Here is a 19,403-nt window from a genome sequence, read left to right on the forward strand (position 1 = left end):
TAATCCACTTAACTGCCAAATAGAATTAGGGTTGTATCACCTTGTATAGAATACTACCACAAACTTTTAGCGCCAACTGTTTTAAAAAGTTCCCATAATCTACTATGAAAATTAATAGCAGTAACATTGTTAATTTTTTCAGTTAAGCTGTTAATTAAGAGTGAAGGTGGCATTTGCGTAATTTATAATTATCGGTGCGGCAGTTTAGACTCGAGAAACGGCTCTTATATACAGGGAAGTAACATACACAAATATTGATATAATTACCACATCAAATGAAATTTCCCTTTAACTATTTATAGGTATCTGTTCAAATAACAAAAATCGAATTTTAGCCCCTGAATACGTTAAGTTACTTCGTTTGGTTGAGTTTTCGTACTATTTTTGCCGCAGAGATGATGAAAAAATTCTCGCAAGAGAGTATTTCCTCTCAAAATCAACTCAAATCCTCCGTTCAAAGATCAGTAAGAGCAAGCATACTATCTCAATATCCACTTTTGGAGGAAGTCATAGACGACATCCTCCCAAAAAAAGGAAACATAGTACTCGCAAAGTGCTCGGGACACATCCAATTTATAGTATTTGAATCGACTCCTTTATTTTTCCAACAAAGAGATGGTCCTTGGTTCCCCACACTCCGCCTGCTGCACAAATATCCAAATATGATGCCTACAATGCAAGTCGACAAAGGAGCTATTAAACATGTACTAAAGGGATCAAACATTATGTGTCCCGGTTTAACTTCTCCTGGAGGAAGAATGGACGAAGTAGAACAAAAACAGGTAGTTAAAGTAGTTGGTGAGGGTTGCACGAACGCCTGCTCAATAGGACTCACTATTATGAGTACAGCCGAGATAAGAGAGGTGAACAAGGGAATTTGCATTGAAAACATCCACTATCTTGGCGACGGACTTTGGAAAGTGTGCAAGTTTTAACCAACTAGTGGAAGTTCATTCATTTCTAGAGATATAACGCCTATTACTTAAATATGTAGTTTACTTTATCCAAAAAAATTCAACTTTTAGTTTAAACTCGATGTCTTATTTCAATTTCCTATATTTTCTTATACTTATCCGCTTGAATTTGTGTGCAACCGTTTGGCCTAATTACTATGTACCGGAGGGAGGCGGGAATCATGCTACCCCATATATCTAGGGCATCCTAACACTTTCCGAAATAGATTAAAGCTTTTAACTGGAAGATGTGTGATTGTCCAACTATTCTGTAGTAAACATAAAACATTTTATGCGAAGAAACCTCTGGTTTTCCGTTTATCTTTTACACCACAGAGTAAAGTATAAAGGGACTTTTCTCATTTATTCTGATCTACGATACTTTACATGGAGACTTGTGGTTTGACTGAGAACGGAACAATGGAAATAAATGATGGAGCAAAAACTTTGAATGAATCTTTTGTTTTTGACAAAACCAGAACCCTGTCGTACATCATTGAAAATGATGAGGATTACGGTTCAAAACTAACTGAACTGCTTTCGCACAACTCAAACGGTGTACCTGCACTTAGTATAAGCAAAATAGGTATTTCGAATAAGGTTAACGATTTTGATAATAAGGAGATAGAGTCTCTAATAGATGTGCTGTTTTCTCGTTCAGAAGTGATTGATGCCTCCAAAATTGAGTTCAGCTCATGTTCCAACTCGGATTTTCCGGACGAGTATGAGAGTAGCAATCACGAGCGCGAAAACGGTGAATCAAAGAATGATGAAAACGAAATAAACACTTTTACTGTAGTCCCTGGAGAAACAATCAACTCCCTAATTAATTCAAATAGATTAGATTCCTACTTTGACAGTATTTATGGAGAATGTGATAGAGTGACAGATGATGGATTGGAATTCACTATTGAGCAAAAACAAAATGAAGCAAGCGGAGTTGAACGCGGTTATGAAAGCGAGAGGTCTTTGTTAGACGACCCAGATCAAATAAGTGAAGACGTTAAACTGGGGAATGAGCTCATAAATGAAAACGGGGACGAAAAATCGTTATACTCGGACCAAGTAAAATTATCTGAATCTGAAGAATACGCACAATATACGGACAATACTACGGGTATCGGACAAACATATGAGAATTCTGGACACAAAGGCTATTCCGAAAACAATGAAAAACTGGGCTTTAACTGTCCCAATGTCAATGACTTAGCGTTAAATGATGGAGTGAAAAAGTTTGAATGTGAATTTGAATTGAACGTGGAACATTCCTGTAATGATTTAGACTCAAATGTAGGCACTGAGGTGGAAAACCATAAACAACAAGAAATGACTGAAATGGAAACGGTAAACCCGAATCACATTGGAAATCAAGACAACATTGCAAAGTGGAAGCTCAGAATATCAGACATAATAAGAAACGAAAATGAGTTCAGTCAATCAAACAACTCAAACAGTTACACTCATTTGGAGAAAACTATAAATAATAGAAGCAATTGCACGGAAAAAACAAATTCCAAGAATATCACTTACTTGGGCACCAGTAACTGTCAACGTGCCCATTCTAAAGGCGAATTCGGAGCTAACGGCTACGCTGGTGGTCTCAACACTTTGGTAACAACCGCAAGTAGAGATTTAAAGAGCGATGTTATAAATGAAATAGAAAATGAGCTTAAAAACTGCAGGTTGTCTTTGGATTTCCATTCAAATGAAATGATGAGTGATAAAAACACTAATTCAGACAACTTAAATCTTGTATTTGATAATTTTTGCATGGATGATGACGAACTTTCTGTTAAATACGATCCAGAAGCCCGTGCTTCAACCAACAAATGTTCCCTCGTCAGTTCGCAGGGACAAGAAAACAATGACACCGATTTTTGCTTGAAGAATTCAATTCTGTCCTCCACCTTGAATATTAGCAGAGTTTCTGATTCTGAACATAAATTTAATTACAATCTATCCACATACAATCCAAAATTGCATGCATGCAATCTGGTCGAGAAAAACGACGAAATTGATTTTTCCAAGACGTTAAATTTAACCAACAATTCAACTATAAGCAAGGATTTTTGTTTGGAAAACACCTTAATACTGAATAGCAACACCGGTATTAACGTATGTAAAGACCCGAATTTTGATAAAATCGTCAACCTGGAGGAAACGATGTTAGACGGCACTAAAATTAATGGTTCGAGTAATATTGGTGTTGGAACACCTCAGCCAGAAACGCCAGACCCAAGTGACATTGTTGCAGCAATAAAGATTTTGGCAATCGTAAAGGATGTGAAAAGACAAATAAGTTTAATTAAAAGCAAAAGATTTGTTGAATAGAAATTGCAAGCGCGGCAATGTTAATTGGTTGCAATTTGGCACTGCTAGTAGACAGGTTAGATTTGCTCAAATTTTTAATTTAAATGCTGAGACTATTGTATAATGGGTGAATACAATGTTACGTTTGAAATAAATGACGACATTAACAATAGAATTGTAACGCTGTTTTATTTTGAAAAAAAGATACTAGAGTTTATAAACAAAAAGGTAGGAAAAGGTAGTTTAAATGAAAGAATAATAACTAGTTTGCTTGTTAAAAATGGAAACCAGTATTGGATTGAGCTAAGAAACAGTCATTCTGGCGATGACAAGCTTTTCCATGAGGACTCTAATTTAATTTTCACCTTTTACATAAATGTGCCCAAGAGCATTGAATTAATTGACATATTTAAGGTAAATTACTATAGTGAAAATGAACACTCAGAAAACGAGCTCAGGCACGAAATTGAAGATAAAATTTTGCTTATTAGGATATTATTTAATGTTAAAAAGAAATATAGTCTCAAAACTAATTTAGTTTTAGATGGTATTTTGAACGACTTAAACGAATACACATATAGTTCTAGAATTCAAATTGACTGCAACGAGACTGTGAGTGTGGATACTGAAAATATAATCTTGTGCAAATACATAGATAAATATAATTCGAGAATGTTGGATGAAGCTCAATTTAATATTCGTTGCAAAAAATGCACTAATTTGATTTCAAAGTATACCGACACTTGTGTAGTGGCACCTTTGCCTAGCGAAATGTTAGTACATGGTTCTGAGGTTTTGGCTTGTGATAACTGTCATCCCTTACTCAATAAGAACAGCTCAACTAACAACTACAGTTTCAGTGCGAGATGCAATTGGATTTGTCTGGGCCAGTATCACATTTCACTCAACCCAAAAAATGTGTTTGGAGTTGAGAAGAATCCTCATAAAGTTTACGATGACAACATAAACCACTTCTTTATTAAAGACATAAATGATGTGTATTATAATGGTGATAGGGACTACAGCCTTTTTAACTGTTCAGACTGCAAAAGCACTCTCGGTTGGGTAAACAGCACAGACGGTACCTACAACATTTTGAAATCAGGTATATTGTTTTTGATTTTAAATAACACTCTACTGAACTCGGATATAAGTCTATTTAATAACTACTCCTCAATTTCTTTATTTGTATATTACATAGAGAGGTATGTAAGACAAGGCTCAAGCATTACTGTTTTCAATATGGACAATAAGAACCAAGCCATAAATTTATATATTGTTAGGAAAAGTTGCTTTAGATTAAAATTCTCAGGCACGATTGATGAATATCGGGAGCATTTAGATTCAGGTTTAAATAGAGACGTCTTGAATGGGGATATTCAGTACTTAACCTCAAACACGAGCAAGTCCAGATTAGTGCTCTATAATAGAATCCTGTTTACCTATAAACCTAGTGAAAGGTGTAATCCAATTTGCAGCCGCAATACTCACGACAAAGACTGTTTTGATGCTGTTGTGGAATGTAAGGGTGAGATCTCTAAATGCACGTGTGAACCGGAGGCTCGAAACTCTCCCAGTCAAGTGCAAGGTACGAGCCTTAATGCTCATAAAGTGTACATTGGAGGAGCAGAATATGAGTATTTAAAACACCTGATCTTGCGAAACAGCCTGTTTCGCAATCACTCCTCGCTAAACGTTCCGATTCTTTGTGATGACTTAGTGTTTTAATCAGCTAGGATAAATATATTAAGAATGAATAAACACATTAAATGGCCTAAACAAGGGAATTAATTATATATTTAAAAATTCTGTCTCGTTGACATCATTAATAGGTTATGTCATGTCGGTTTGATCAATAAGGTATCGCTTATTTGATCTTGCTTCACATCTGAATTCGTGTCTGTTCCTAATATAGCTATCCCATTATTTTATCGAAATTTACGTCCAGAGGCCCGACTTCAAGACAAGTTAAGGATTCGTGATTAACCCTCTGTTGTAGTGTCTTTCAAATGATAAAATTTGACTCAAGGTCTAGAGATGAATCAACAGAAGACCAAGTAAATCGAAATAATAGTTTTAATTTCAAAGAAGCATACTTAAACTGAAGAGAATAGGTACTGGCCTATTTGTTTGAATTTGAAGCTCATCAAGGCATATTTAGGGTTTTGCTTTGAGCCTCAGTCCAAGCCTTGGCAATAGTTCTTTTCATTTCATCATCGCCCTCTTCATACATCTTTCTCATTAAGTTCTGAATCCCAGACATTGGATTTTCCATGTCAGAGGAATCAAGTCCCATATCTCCAAGTCCTCCAGATGAACCAAGTCCGCTACCCATTATACCGTTTCCAATGTTGTCAGAATTTGAAGATTTTTTGAGTGGACTGTCTTTGTAGGACAATCTTGGCCACTTTGCATTAGAGTTAGTCTTCCTCAGTGTGATTATTACCATATCCTTTTTAATCTTGTGAGTGCACTCATTTGAAGTAATCTCGCTGTGAAGTTTAACGGTGAATATGTAAAATTTGTTGTCAAGATTCTTAACTAACATCTCAATGTTATCCTTACCAAATTTTAATTCTAAGCAATCTGGTTTATCTTGAACTCCGACCAAATCTATATATATCTTGATATTTTTATCCGTTTGATCCCAACTATATTTGGTAATTGGCGTGTAAGCCTCGATTGGGATAATGTTAGCAGTACAACTATTGTTGTTATTTGTAGAATTGTGGGTTGTTTTTCTGTCTGAGTTGTCCATTTCAATATTAGTATATTGAGAATTCGTACTTGAGATGTTGTTCAAAACAACGTTCGTGTTGCTATTTCCAATATTCTCAAAGTTTCTCCTGCAGTTATCAGATATGGACATGTTTCTTTGCTTCTCTTCAAGTAGCCTAATCTGATTGTTCAATATCATTTTGACACCATCTCTTTTGCACTGGCTTTTTAAAGTCTTCAACTCATTCAAATCTCCCTGGATTATACTTAAGTTGCTCATCTTTATACTTACTTCAGACAAATGCTAATAAAAGATTTTCCTGTATAGATGTCAAATATAACAATAAAAATCGAAAAACCACCAAAAACTCCAGTTTAGTTTGTACGTTAACGCTTGGAGTTTCCTCAATCCAAACAAGTATTTTTAAATTTCTTATTCTTCTACTTACTTTGAGACAGAATTTAATCTGTTTATTTGTCTCTATAATTTGGCGCAACTTTTTCTCTTACTTTTCCAGAGAAATGTCAGCGTTAAAGATAGGCGGTAACTTGCTACACAATTTTATTTTCATTTACTAGAAAGGTTTTCCGTCAACTATTTTAAACAACTAAATAACCTAAAATGGAGCTATATTGTTTCAGTAACCATTTGGAGTGACTACACAAGTCTCAACTATGTAACTAAATTTTTGAGTAAAAGAGGATGTAGTTTAACCCTAGCAATCAGTTTTTAACTAAAGACATGCATTTTAATTTGTGTACTATAAAAGCAACATATGTGCTGTATCTGTTTCGTTTTCTTAAATAGATGATACAGATTACATGAGTTTAACGTGCTTAAACTTGATTTTAAGAGACTAAATAGGCTTATGAGTCGAAGTATTTATAAATTTATCCCATTTTCTATTACCACTGTGTGGCTAGGTTAGGTCTAAAATAATACATAATTTGGTTTCGTAGTGGAAATATCATATTTAGAATAAAATGTGGCGAACAAAACATAATTAATTGGAATATAGTTAAATGAAAAAAATCAAACTAAAAATGGATATATTAATTTCTCCTTAAATACTGTTCAATACAGACAGGTAGTTTTTGATAATGCTCTCGTTCGTTTCTAGAGGTTTATTTTTAGCGATGTTCGACTCTATAGTGTTCTCAATTGGATTCTCTAAAATAGGAATTTTAACAATTTCCCAAGACGGATCGGTAATCCAATTATTTTTTTCGATTATCTCCTTAATTTCATGAGAATCCTTTGGAAAATTAATAGATTCACTTAAAACATTCATGCTTATGCAACTATGTGAACAGCCAATATTTTGAATAATAGTATCTCGAATAGAATTATAAAAATTATCTATTCTTGAAACCTTGGATTTCAAAGCATCATTATTATTTAGAAAAATCCACATGCTGGCAAATTTACAATTTGTGAGAAGTTCGTTGAATTGAATTATTTCCTTAATTGAAGGTTCATTTTGTATTGGAAGTGGGATTTGGTAGGTGCATGCCATAAAGTCTGGAGAAATTGGTCCTCTTATCATAGAAAGTAACAAAATGTCCTGGACTATTTCCAATTTGGTCCTATTTGGGTGGATTGTGTATAAAAGCAAGACTGCTAAGTTATTTACTAAACTGTATTGTCCTTTACTTATCTGATCTTTAACACAATTTTCGTATTTTTCTAAAAAGGATATGTCATACCTAGACGCAGAATTCAATAATTTTTGAATATCTATATCTATTTCTGTCATTATTCAATGTTTTATTCAAGTGCATATAATTGTGTACTGATTCAGTGAAGTTCCGTGTTTTTTGTTTTAGTTTGCTATTTTTTACCGAAACCAAAGGCTTTTTGTGATCAGATAAATTATTCTACCACTTCGTCTTAAACGTGTATTAAAATTCGAATGGAGCAATTACTAAATTCACTAATAGTGATAATTCAATGCTATTCACTAACCTTATATTAAATACAGTCCCCTTTTAAAATAAAATCAAGCATTTATACTCTGTGATTATTTTTGTCTAGTTAACTAAGCATTATAATTTCATCAAAAATAGTAACTAGTGGGCGGTATACGTAATTTTATCATACCGTCTTCTCAAACTGTCATTTATACTTTACATTAATATTTAACACTGATTATAGTGAAAAAAATAGCTTAATACTAACACAAGTAAGGTTTAGTGAATACAAATTCAAGTATATGAGAACAAAGAAGAGTGAGAGTAGAAAATAAAAAATATATTTGGGTAGTTCTTACAGATTCTCACACTGATAGGAACACATATTATTTGATGAATCTATCCCACTCTCAAATAAATGTCAATTCTACCATTCTTACATTTATTTCAAAAAACCGAATTTTGTATTTATTTTCATCTTTACCTAACATATTTTGCGTCATTATCCATTATAATTCCAAATATGTACTGTCTTATATATAATTTTTATTTACTTCACAACAAACAACTTGTGGCGCCTAATTCTATCATTAGGGGAATGGCGGGGAAATTAATTATAGGCTCACATGAAATACAGGATAGAACACTTTCGATAAATTGAGTTCAGAATATTAAGAGTGAAATAAATTTATAATTTAGAAAAAAAGAAGGGCAAATTTTAGTGTTTTGAGAAAAAACATAAATATTTTCTTTATAGGTTTATATTAACTTTTTTAATAGTAGACTGACTTACTTGTTATTGGATCTTTTCACTTGGATTATCAAAGTGAGCTCAACAGATTAAATTTGGAAAGAGGAACCACTGATTTTTTTAGTTTAATAATTTGAGTACGATAAAACAAAATGGTTACCATATATCGCCAAGATTGTGCAAATGATGACCTGGATGATTTGGAAGGACAATATGGGGAATACTCAGCGAACTTGAGAATGGGTTTCATTAGGCGAGTTTATGGCCTGATTTTATTCCAAATTCTTACAGATATTGCTTTTACTTCAATATTCATTTACTACAAACCCCAGATAGTATCGTTCTTAGTGAAAAACAAATTAACACTTTCTGCACCATTGACCATAATGTTCATGACAATTATTTTGCATTTTATATCATACTTTGTTCCGAGCTTATTGAATAGTTATCCAACGAACATATTATTCTTCACGGCAGTGACAATACTTGAAGCACTTACAATTGCATTCTTTTGTTTCCTTGTAAACCAGAGATACATATTGTTGGCGTTGGTAATTACTTCAGTGTCTGTTATTGGCCTCACAATGTTTGCATTCCAAACGAAACATGATTTCACATCATACTATATTTACATTTTCTATGGAATGATTGCCCTCTTTGTTTTCTCATTTATCTACCTCTTCTTCCCAACTTCAAGGATTATTGAGCTCATTATATCGCCTATTGGAGCTATATTCTTCTCATTTACTCTTGTTTCAACAACACAATCTGTAATTGGTGACAGGAAAAATGTATTCTATGAAGATAGCTATGTTTCAGCAGCATTGACAATTCACAGTCAAATCATCAATATTTTCATATATGTACTCAGGTTTATAATGGCATTAAATCATGAAACTAGATGAACGATCCCGTAATGTTTTAGGAATTCAATAATTATTACAATAAATTAATAGTCATAAATATATTATTTCTATATAGAGTTTTCCCCACTCCTGTTCGGTGAATTCAGGTTTTACTAAAATTAAGGGAAAAAATTGGGAGATCTCGGATGTTTATGTTATTCCGTTACTTTGCTACTTATTATTCGATAGATAAATTGTATTACCTTCGGAGACGTTCAAGCTAGTAGAAACTGATGTATGAAAACATTATCAAAGAAGTGAAAGTGAAACAAAGAAGTTTCTCAAGAAAGAAAGCAATGCTGAAGGCATAAAAAAGCATTTAGGAGGAAGCATTATTTTAAATATGTCATTCTTTTTTGTTTGTCTCTCTTTTGTTCCAACTTCCCTTCCCGTTGTATTTAGGACAGAAGGCCTCTTATGGCGCCATAGAACTAACGTTGTGTGTTCCCGCCAACACCAATAAATAATTTTTTCCTCACGAGAGGAATTCTGCTTTTTTTTTTGATACTAATAGTAAACTGTGGTAAGATTAGTGACATAAGAAACTCTCCTTAAATTGTACGGTTTAAGTTATTTGAAGACGGATCTATCCTAGTTTCTTAATTTTGAAGTTTTTCCTTCTTGTCATCATTTATTTGACACTACTTACCGGAAGAACCACAAGTAAATTCGTATTTTCAAGCTCTTTATAAAAAAAATAGGTAGTAATCAGGTATAATAATACTAAAACACTGAAGTTTTTAATCTAAAATGATAAATGAGTGAATTTGAAGTGTACGACACAAATACAGCCGCTGACGGCGATTCTGGAACAGTTATCACAACCAATGTAAGTTTAAACGGTGATTATTCACATTATAGTAAATGAAATGTTGAATTTGAATTAATTTACTTTATATTTGTTATGTAGGAGGGAGAAGTACCAATTTGGGCGATCATTACCACTGCAGTTTTATCATCACTAGTGCTTTGCGCTCTGATTGCATTTGTTGTTATTTACTTTAGGGAAAGGGAGAGGACGAAAACAAGGGAGAGAATAGAGAGACAATTTAGAATAGCTGAATCAAAGAAGCTGACAAAATATTTGCAGGTACTGAGAGAAAGAATGATGGCTAGAAATCATAACCCACAACAAAATTTAAATCCAAATCAGGTTTTACCCGCAAATTCTGGTTACATAGGAAATCCCACAGTCGGATATCCATCACCTCCACCTCCCTTATTCCCTCAAACTTCGCTACCCCCTCAAGGAAGTGGATATCCAGTTCCTCCTCACGGTCACATTAAACAGCCTTACAATAATCCACAAGGGTTTGCATTCTCTCCACCTGTTGTTCCCATTCAAGGCCCTCCAACTCGCCCTATGATGCAACAACCGCATCCAATTCAATCAAACACGAATTTACAGTCCAATAATCATATGGATAGCAATGTTAAATACGGAACAATGTCTCTAAACATTCAAGATCCATCATTGGTTCCAGAAGGACCACCCCCTGTTCCTCCACCGGGGTATGTAACAGTTCCTATTGTATTATCTTCTCAGAACAATTAATACTGGAACGAATTATTTTTATGTTTTATTTGTCTATGCGTAAATTATATTCAATCATCTTCACATTTTCCGTAGTTCTTAAGATAATTAACTTTTTTTAAAAGTACTCGGATATTTACGTATCTTATATTCTCAAATTCCGACGTCAAATGTTGAAATGTGTATTCTTATAGACAACATTCTTTCTACGTACTTTTACTTGGTACTTAAGATCATGATCATACACATAAGTAGTATATTAATGTCATATTTAATTTAATTTGTCCACATGCAAATTTATTATCTTTATTTGTGATAAAATTGAAATGTCAAATACCGGTGCAATATTATTAATGGCGGTAAAAAAAATGCAGAAAAAGCAGTTGCAAAAAAAATGTGCATGCAGCAAGAAAAATAGATAGTAAGGAATTTTTATTTGATATTTTCTTTAAAGCAACATCTAATATGATAATTTAATCCTCTATGGTGTGTTAGCTCGGAGGTTTATATTATTTTTGTTAAACTTGTATCAAATTAAAACATAGTTTCAATTGGATAGTGCAATTAAGACGATCACTAATAATTAAAAATAATTAAAAAAATTGGCCTTACATATGAATGGTCCACAAAACTTTTTTATTTTTATATTAGCAAGCAATAGAGGTATTTAAGTTTTAGTTACAGAATTATATATATATATATATATAGGCCGAAAATCGAGCCACCAATTAAAACAATTTTGGTATGGTAGAATAGTTGATAATATCGTTAAAAGTAATTAGGGGGTTCACAAATTTTTTGAATTTGTTTAACAAAGTAATATATTAAGAATAATTATTATCAAAAGTAATTCATTATTATAGAATTTTATTATGAATATATCTAAAAGGGGTAAGAAACTATCCAAGGAAGATAGGTACAAAAACAGTAACAATAGCAATATAGGTAACAATGGTAAACTAAGCAAAATTAATGATCTGAAAAAAACCATAGCAGGTTATAATGAGATTCAAAAAGGTAATAATATAAGTAAATTGTTTGAAGGGATGAATAATTACAATAAAAAATTAGTGGAAAGTGGATTAAACAATGTATGTAGGGTAATTGTACTTGATTGGCTGATAGGTGTTCACAGAAAGTTTCAATTTAGACCAGCAACAATACACATTGGAATAGCAATATTTGATAAGTTTATTGTTAAAAATAATAATTATGATCTCATTAACTGTGATAATTTACAATTGGTAGGAGCAACATGTTTACATATAGCATCAAAATATGAGGATATAAACCCTGCCGTATTGCTTGATTACTGTATAATGAGCAACTCTGAATTTAAACCAACTGATATGATAAACATGGAAGTAGAAATACTTAATACATTACATTTTAAAGTATCTGACGAAAAAACGATTATAGATTATCTAGATTCTTTTTTTAATGAAGAATTTATAAAAAAAGTGAATAAAAAAAGACTTCCAAAATATTTCTATTCAAGTGCACTGTACATATCAGAATTATCATTACTTCATCAAACAATGATATTTATAAATCCTAAGCTACTTACTGCGTCAATTTTGATACTATTATGCATAATATTCGAAAAAGAGGAAAATAACAGTGAAAACATATATATATTGAAGGAGTTTAAGTACAAAATAAAGAATTACTCAAAAATTAATTATATAGTTGATGACGTCAAATTAATTATTAAATACTTGATTGGAATTATAAATGAACAATTTTTGTTGGAAAAAAAATATATGACAAACAATGAAAAATTAATTGAAACAAATTCAAGCGAGGAATTACCATTTATTTATTTGAAGGATCTCACAAATAAATGGAGAAATTCGTATAGCTATTTATATAATAGTTTTATAAACATAAAATCGTGATCAACTAACATTTCCTTTAAAGAACTTAAATAATTGGTAAATAAAGAATAAAAATTGAAAAATATATAACTCAAAGTCCATCACTATTTATCAAAAATAACAACTTGTTTAATGTGAAACTAACTATATATATTAATTTAGATTATTATCGTCTATATGTCATTTAAACGTGGGCAAGTCATTAATGCTATTTATTATTGGCGGAAACAATATATGCTAAATAACTTTTAATACAAATTTTCATATGAAATTAATAAAGTGTAAATGTAAACAATTAAAAAATAACAACTAATAAATTTTTACTAACACAAAAAGATTGAAAAAGGCAAAACAATCTAATGAAAATATTGTATAATAAACTATTGTAACGATCAAAAAAATTTAAAAATTAAATATCAAGTAAATTATCTAAAGTAATCAATAAAATTAAATTCGAATGAATTAAATGAAAATAGAAAAAGTAGATGATATTCAAGCTCCTGGAGATGGAATCCTTTCAGTTTCGTTTCAACCACATCCAATAAACGATAAATGGAACTTGGAAAGAGTGTCAATATGTGGTGAAAAAGGAGTTTCAATATGGTCATTTGATTACAATGGTAATCATCATAAATTAGGTTTTATTGAAAGTATTACAAATTCAATAATTAAATTATGCAGATGGAGTAATGATGGAAAATACCTGGCAATAGTTGATATGGAACAAATATCAATATACTATAAAAATGACGAAAATAACACGCATTGCAGCAACAATATTTTTAAGAGTTATACCTGTAATTCAGAAAATAAAGATTTAGAAGAGACAAATGATGATAATTCAGAGCAATTACTTGAGAATTGGACTATTTATTCTTCTTTTCCAAGCAGTGATATAAACGAATGTACAGACATATGTTGGCTTAAAGGGTCTAGAATACTTATAAATGGCACGGTCTCTGGAAACCTATTAGTTTACAATATAGAGGAAAAATGTCAATCTTGTAATTTGTTTGTGAAAGATATGATTGAAATTGGATTTAAGGACAGAAATATTAAACAAAACATTAACGAAGTAGGACATGTATCAGGTTTAAATGCCAACAAAAATGGATTATTTTTAGCATGTCAAATGAGTAACAAAAAGTTGTACGTATTTGAAGTAAAATACAATTACAAGGAAGCTGATAAAAAGAGCTTGTCTAGAAGAAATTGTATACAATTATCATATTTATTAGATGAGGATAGATTAATATCAAATTCACCTTGTATTTTTACATTTATAAGAAGGCCCATATTTGATCCAATAACATGTTTAATTGGTTGTCCTTATGGTGAAGTTAAAACATCATATTTTTCGTGTTTGTTTCCATTTAAGGATGTGTCTGATAGTTCTCCGTTTGGATGGACAGAATCGAGAAAAATGAAAAATAATAGTTACGACAACATAGAGGACGTATGGAATTTAAATAATGTAGGTAATATATCATCTATTAACGGTAAATTAGAATTTCCAGAAGCCTACAGATTAAGAGGACATCAAAGGAGAATCAGATTATTCGAATTTTCTCCAACAATAATAACAGGAAATGATGAATTATTTACCTTATGTGCACAAAGTTCCCAGGACGGATCAGTAAGTTTTTGGAAGGTGATATATGACTTAAATAAAATTGACAAAATTAAGTCAATTGAATGTTTTTTTGTTCTATCTAACTTTATGGATGAGCAAGCAAGTGTAACTGATATATCGTTTAATAATATGAATAATGCAATATTAATAGGTTCAGATGACAACAAATTAACATTGATTAGTTTTGAGTTTGACGAGTTTTCTTTATTGAAATCATCAATAATAAATTCATCAAATATATATGAATCAAATTGGAATATTTGGAACTATGATTATATACCAGAAAGACCCTCAGTAGATGTGTTAAATAGTAAGAGTGATGAAAGTGATAATAACATTCAAAAAAGCACACAAAAGAACAAGGTACCAATAATAACAGTGAGTGAAATAATAGAGCATCAGGAAAGAACAGAAGAGTCAAAAATTACAAGCAAAGGTACTAAAATAAGAAGAATACAGCCTATAAATTTATCACTAATATCAAATAAAGAAAATACAGATAGTTATGTAACATTAAGCAGTAATACTAATATCGGGAATGAAGCTAGTAAATATGATGAAAACAAGGTTGACATTAAGACTGTAGGTAGCAATTTAAAAATAGAAGATAAAGAAAATAAATTTAAGCCTTCAAATGACGCAATATCTTTAAATGTTAGTGAAAACACAGAAATCAATAACAATAATGACTCTTTAGAAACACGAACAAGCACTAGGGACGAGAATATAAATAAGTGTAGTGAAAATAGCGCAACAAATAATGACATAAATACAACAAGCGATAAAGTTGGAATTTGCAAGAATCCATTAAAAAAATCAGAAGAAAACGACAATAATAATAATTGTGGTTCTAATTCTGATTTTTACTTGGGACTGTTTATGAGAGAATGGGTAAAAAACATAAAATATCCAAAAAGATTATCAGTTAGTTTTGATACTGTAATAGATGATAAGACATATAAAATGTGTATATTTGTTGACAACAGAAAAGTATTAGAGAATAAAAATAAAAGTAGGGAAGTAAATACAGAAATTATATGCATTAAACAAGAAAAGAATGATAACAATGATACTTTTGATAGCATAAAAAAAGATGTACAATGGTTTAAACCAATTAGCAATAATAATATAGTGACACATATTATAAGAATAAAAGACATGTTACTTATATTTTATTCAAATTACGTTGATAAAGATAATAGTTTGTTTATAAACACTAATATTGATATATTGAATATGAAAACGGGAACAAATATAATCACAGGAATAACAATGCCATATGTATTGAAATTAACATTATGTTGTAGTTTAGAAATGATACTGTTGATAACAATAAACGGTAAATTAAAATTACTTGAATTGCCGTCAACAACAACTTCCGATTACAATAATGTACGACTGAATTTGAATTGGATATTGGATACAGATTGGTCATATCTGAATGATTCTAAATTAAGCAGAGTTGATTTATTTATTCATAAAAACAGAAATATCAATACGTTATATAATAATGATATTAATAAAAAACCTATTGTAGTCTTGTATTATGAGGATGGAAAAGTATTTTCATATTCATTCAGTTTGCTCAATTTTATTAGAATAGATGATTTGGAATATTACAAATCAGATTATTGGTCAATGGTTTTTCAAAAAACAGCGTTAGAATTTACGAGAAATGAGGACAAAAGATTTTCAATAATTAAAGACCTATCAATATCAGTTACGGATGAATATAACGAATATGAAAGTGAGATTTGTAATATAACAAATGACATTTATGAAAATGATAGTGTTGACTTAAACGCTAATCAATGTGAATGTGATGAAAACACAAGTGATCACGGAAAATTTTCTCACGATTCCTTTTTATTAAGGGAAATTCAAAAGACCTCTCGTTATGTGCATTTAAATAATCAAATAAAAAAGGATCCTAGAGAAAAAATATTTACACTATTTGGTCATATAATAGGCAATTTAATAAGTACTGAACATATATATGAAGATATAGATGGGAATAATTGCGAGAACACAGAAAATGTGTACAGCATATATAAAAAAAGAAGTATAATGTGTACGAGAATGCATATAGAACACCAAATGTCGTCATCACTTGTTGTAAACTCCAGAAATGAGTTTAAATACTGGTTCAAAGTATACATAAAACACGCACTTGATTGTTTTGAATCTAATTTACTAAAGGAAATAGTGAACCATTGTATTGAAATGATCAGAGAAAGTGTTCTAACAAGTAACTACAATAATTCCAGTAGAAAAAATCATTCTATACCCTCATGGTGCGACTACCACATGCTTTGCACACTTGAATTGGATCCCATACACCTGTTATTAAATGATATAATACCATTCATAGATGAATACATACACATTCTAGAGGCCCCCGAAGACATATCCAAATTAACCAAATTGTACAATAATAAAGCAAACACTATGGATAAAATTAAAGAATTCAAGAGTGAACTAGTTAACATTAAAACCGAAATATCGCTTAGAATCAAGAGAATAAGCGAGGAATACGAAGAAAGAAAATCTTTAAAGTTAAATAGTTACAAAACACAAAGCAATTATTCGTCGCAAAATTCAAACGTAAATATCGACAACGGCTTTAATTCGAGATTGGACTTTTTAAACTCCATCTTCTAAATAATTTTACTTTAGCGCTTGGAGACGTAATTAAATAAGTGTTAGACCTAAATAATTTGCCGCCCTCTAGTTGTTAGTAATAATTAGTGCCCAATTTGACAGAAATTAAGTATAACACAAAAAAATGTAATTAAATTAGACGGTAAATATTAATTTTAGTTATATATAAAAATAAAGTAATATGTCCTTTGTTATTTTAGTTAATTTTCCACAGTGAGTAACGAATCAAGTAATATTTTTTAAAGGTAAGGCGATACATAGACTTGTTATTAATTGCGTACCAATTTAAACGTGGATAAATCATTATCTTTTGTACACATTTATGTTCGTAAATAAAGCATATACAATATCAAGGTTGCTTTTTATTTCGAATATAAATTATTTTGGTTAAGCAAGTAGTCTCTTTGCACGCCTTTGTTTAAATATAACAAAACAGTATCGAGAAAAGAAGTATCTAAGACGGTGTATATTAAGTATGTCTAGCTATTACAGTCTAAAACTATGTATAATAGCCTTGAGCGTTCCCCTATTGTTTGGCATGAATATTTCAATATTGAACTTTACAGATCCATATATAATACTGGATTATGGGTTATGTGGAAATAAGGGTTCATTTATAGAAAGAACGAGTTGCGATGGAGGGTCTTATGCGATGTACAGAGTTACATTGGCATTCTTTTCGGCGTCATTATTGGCTTCCTTTACACTGAAGAATTTAATTAATAAGAGTCGAGTGTTCGGTTTGAAGATGGCACTGTTTCCCTATTTGATAGGAGGTATTGTTACAGCATTGGCGCCGAATTTCAAGGTGTTTTGCATAGGGAGATTCATAAGTGGTTTTCCACTCGGTATTTCAACAGCAGCGGTCATATTTATTTCTGAAATCTCTCCCAAGGACAGAAGAGGATTGTATGCAACACTTTACGGTATATGTATTCCTGCAGGTCAAACCATAATATACTGCACGGGACTGTATCTTCCCCCGGTATCGCAGTTGGTTGAGTCTGACCTGCAAAAATACCTGATGTATTGCAGGGCCACATTTTTGCTCCAGTCCATTATCTCCTTCATCGCCATTTTGGGAGTGACTGCTTTCTGCAGAAGTGAAACTCCGTGTTTGTTAATTTCCCAGGGAAGAGCACACGAGGCGGAACAAGTGCTTATGAAGATATATGACGATCCTTCAGTAGTGAATGCCGAGATGGATTCTTTGTTACTGAGCAATCAAAGAATGATTGAAGAGAGCAAAAACAGCGAGAAGACCACTTTTTCAACACTTTTAAGCAGAAAGTACTTCCTTCCGATGTTTATGTCTGTTGTTGTAACCATTGCAGTTAGCGGAAGTGGCATTGGCATATTTATTCAGAAAATGAGTTCGCTTATAGGCTCAGCTTCTGGCTTACCTGGAGAAAAAATCATTTACATTGTTATCATAATTTCGTCCATAGAGACTTTATCGTGTTTCTGTGGCGGAAAACTAATAGAGCGCTATGGAAGGAGGATTGTAGGCATTGTTGGAACCGCAGTCATTTCAATATCGCTATTGTTTTTAGCGTTGTTTACTATATTCAAGGATCACTTTTCGAGTTTTGTCGTTCAGGCGGTTCCAATTGTCACATTCACTACATTTTTGGTTTCATTCCAAGTTGCAATATCCCCAGTGTCCATTGCCTTTGTTCCAGAAGCATTGCCTACCAAAGTGCGCTCGACTGGCATGGGAATCTGCGCCTTTGTAAACTGGCTTATTAGTTCCGTCTACATCCCCGTATCTTACATTATCTCAGATTTGACCGTTTACTTCCTCTCTTCTGCATGTTGCGGCATGGTCTCGATACTTTGCTACTTTTACATGAAAGAGACGAAGGGATGCACTATATCGCCGTACGAATCCGAGTACTCTTCGTTGAAGACATCTGAGATCTGATCTAACGAACTTTTAGTTGCAAGCAGCTTGCGAGATTTAGATACGGAACCGGTCAAACATGCAGGGGAACGCGGCCGGTGTGGGGAGGCTTGTTTCTTATGAGCGCCATTTTTAGGTATATTTTTTTTCGAGAATAGGTAAATAAAATGGATAGTGAGTGCACGGCTACCTGTCTCGCGTTTTATGATCAACGGTTTACGCTGCACCTCAACTTCAACAGACTTCC

The 19,403-nt window shown here is 32.0% G+C and overlaps 10 protein-coding genes across 10 annotated transcripts; 8 read left to right on the plus strand and 2 right to left on the minus strand.

Annotated features, from left to right (window-relative positions):
- Positions 1-395: 395 nt before the first annotated feature.
- Positions 396-935, plus strand: FG386_001710 (PUA RNA binding domain containing protein; the record flags this gene model as incomplete). Its single annotated transcript, XM_067341103.1, has 1 exon — positions 396-935. One exon carries the CDS (start codon positions 396-398, stop codon positions 933-935), a length of 540 nt encoding a protein of 179 aa, XP_067196911.1.
- A 438-nt stretch (positions 936-1,373) lies between these two features.
- On the plus strand, positions 1,374-3,284 carry FG386_001711 (uncharacterized protein; the record flags this gene model as incomplete). The annotated part of the gene is made up of 1 exon (XM_067341104.1): positions 1,374-3,284. The coding sequence occupies one exon, from the start codon at positions 1,374-1,376 to the stop codon at positions 3,282-3,284; it is 1,911 nt and encodes a 636-aa protein (XP_067196912.1).
- A 102-nt stretch (positions 3,285-3,386) lies between these two features.
- Positions 3,387-4,991, plus strand: FG386_001712 (uncharacterized protein; the record flags this gene model as incomplete). Its single annotated transcript, XM_067341105.1, has 1 exon — positions 3,387-4,991. One exon carries the CDS (start codon positions 3,387-3,389, stop codon positions 4,989-4,991), a length of 1,605 nt encoding a protein of 534 aa, XP_067196913.1.
- Positions 4,992-5,409: 418 nt separating this feature from the next.
- On the minus strand, positions 5,410-6,261 carry FG386_001713 (uncharacterized protein; the record flags this gene model as incomplete). The annotated part of the gene is made up of 1 exon (XM_067341106.1): positions 5,410-6,261. One exon carries the CDS (start codon positions 6,259-6,261, stop codon positions 5,410-5,412), a length of 852 nt encoding a protein of 283 aa, XP_067196914.1.
- A 784-nt stretch (positions 6,262-7,045) lies between these two features.
- Positions 7,046-7,738, minus strand: FG386_001714 (uncharacterized protein; the record flags this gene model as incomplete). Its single annotated transcript, XM_067341107.1, has 1 exon — positions 7,046-7,738. The coding sequence occupies one exon, from the start codon at positions 7,736-7,738 to the stop codon at positions 7,046-7,048; it is 693 nt and encodes a 230-aa protein (XP_067196915.1).
- A 1,057-nt stretch (positions 7,739-8,795) lies between these two features.
- Positions 8,796-9,548, plus strand: FG386_001715 (Grina-prov protein; the record flags this gene model as incomplete). The annotated part of the gene is made up of 1 exon (XM_067341108.1): positions 8,796-9,548. The coding sequence occupies one exon, from the start codon at positions 8,796-8,798 to the stop codon at positions 9,546-9,548; it is 753 nt and encodes a 250-aa protein (XP_067196916.1).
- A 757-nt stretch (positions 9,549-10,305) lies between these two features.
- On the plus strand, positions 10,306-11,103 carry FG386_001716 (uncharacterized protein; the record flags this gene model as incomplete). Its single annotated transcript, XM_067341109.1, has 2 exons — positions 10,306-10,377; positions 10,459-11,103. The coding sequence occupies 2 exons, from the start codon at positions 10,306-10,308 to the stop codon at positions 11,101-11,103; spliced, it is 717 nt and encodes a 238-aa protein (XP_067196917.1).
- Positions 11,104-11,954: 851 nt separating this feature from the next.
- Positions 11,955-12,980, plus strand: FG386_001717 (cyclin; the record flags this gene model as incomplete). Its single annotated transcript, XM_067341110.1, has 1 exon — positions 11,955-12,980. One exon carries the CDS (start codon positions 11,955-11,957, stop codon positions 12,978-12,980), a length of 1,026 nt encoding a protein of 341 aa, XP_067196918.1.
- Positions 12,981-13,425: 445 nt separating this feature from the next.
- On the plus strand, positions 13,426-17,253 carry FG386_001718 (uncharacterized protein; the record flags this gene model as incomplete). Its single annotated transcript, XM_067341111.1, has 1 exon — positions 13,426-17,253. The coding sequence occupies one exon, from the start codon at positions 13,426-13,428 to the stop codon at positions 17,251-17,253; it is 3,828 nt and encodes a 1,275-aa protein (XP_067196919.1).
- Positions 17,254-17,728: 475 nt separating this feature from the next.
- FG386_001720 (uncharacterized protein) lies at positions 17,729-19,177 on the plus strand (the record flags this gene model as incomplete). Its single annotated transcript, XM_067341113.1, has 1 exon — positions 17,729-19,177. One exon carries the CDS (start codon positions 17,729-17,731, stop codon positions 19,175-19,177), a length of 1,449 nt encoding a protein of 482 aa, XP_067196921.1.
- Between the last annotated feature and the right edge of the window lie 226 nt (positions 19,178-19,403).

Source organism: Cryptosporidium ryanae (genome assembly GCF_009792415.1).
Source record: "Cryptosporidium ryanae isolate 45019 chromosome Unknown contig_27, whole genome shotgun sequence".
NCBI classification, from domain to species: Eukaryota; Apicomplexa; class Conoidasida; order Eucoccidiorida; family Cryptosporidiidae; genus Cryptosporidium; species Cryptosporidium ryanae.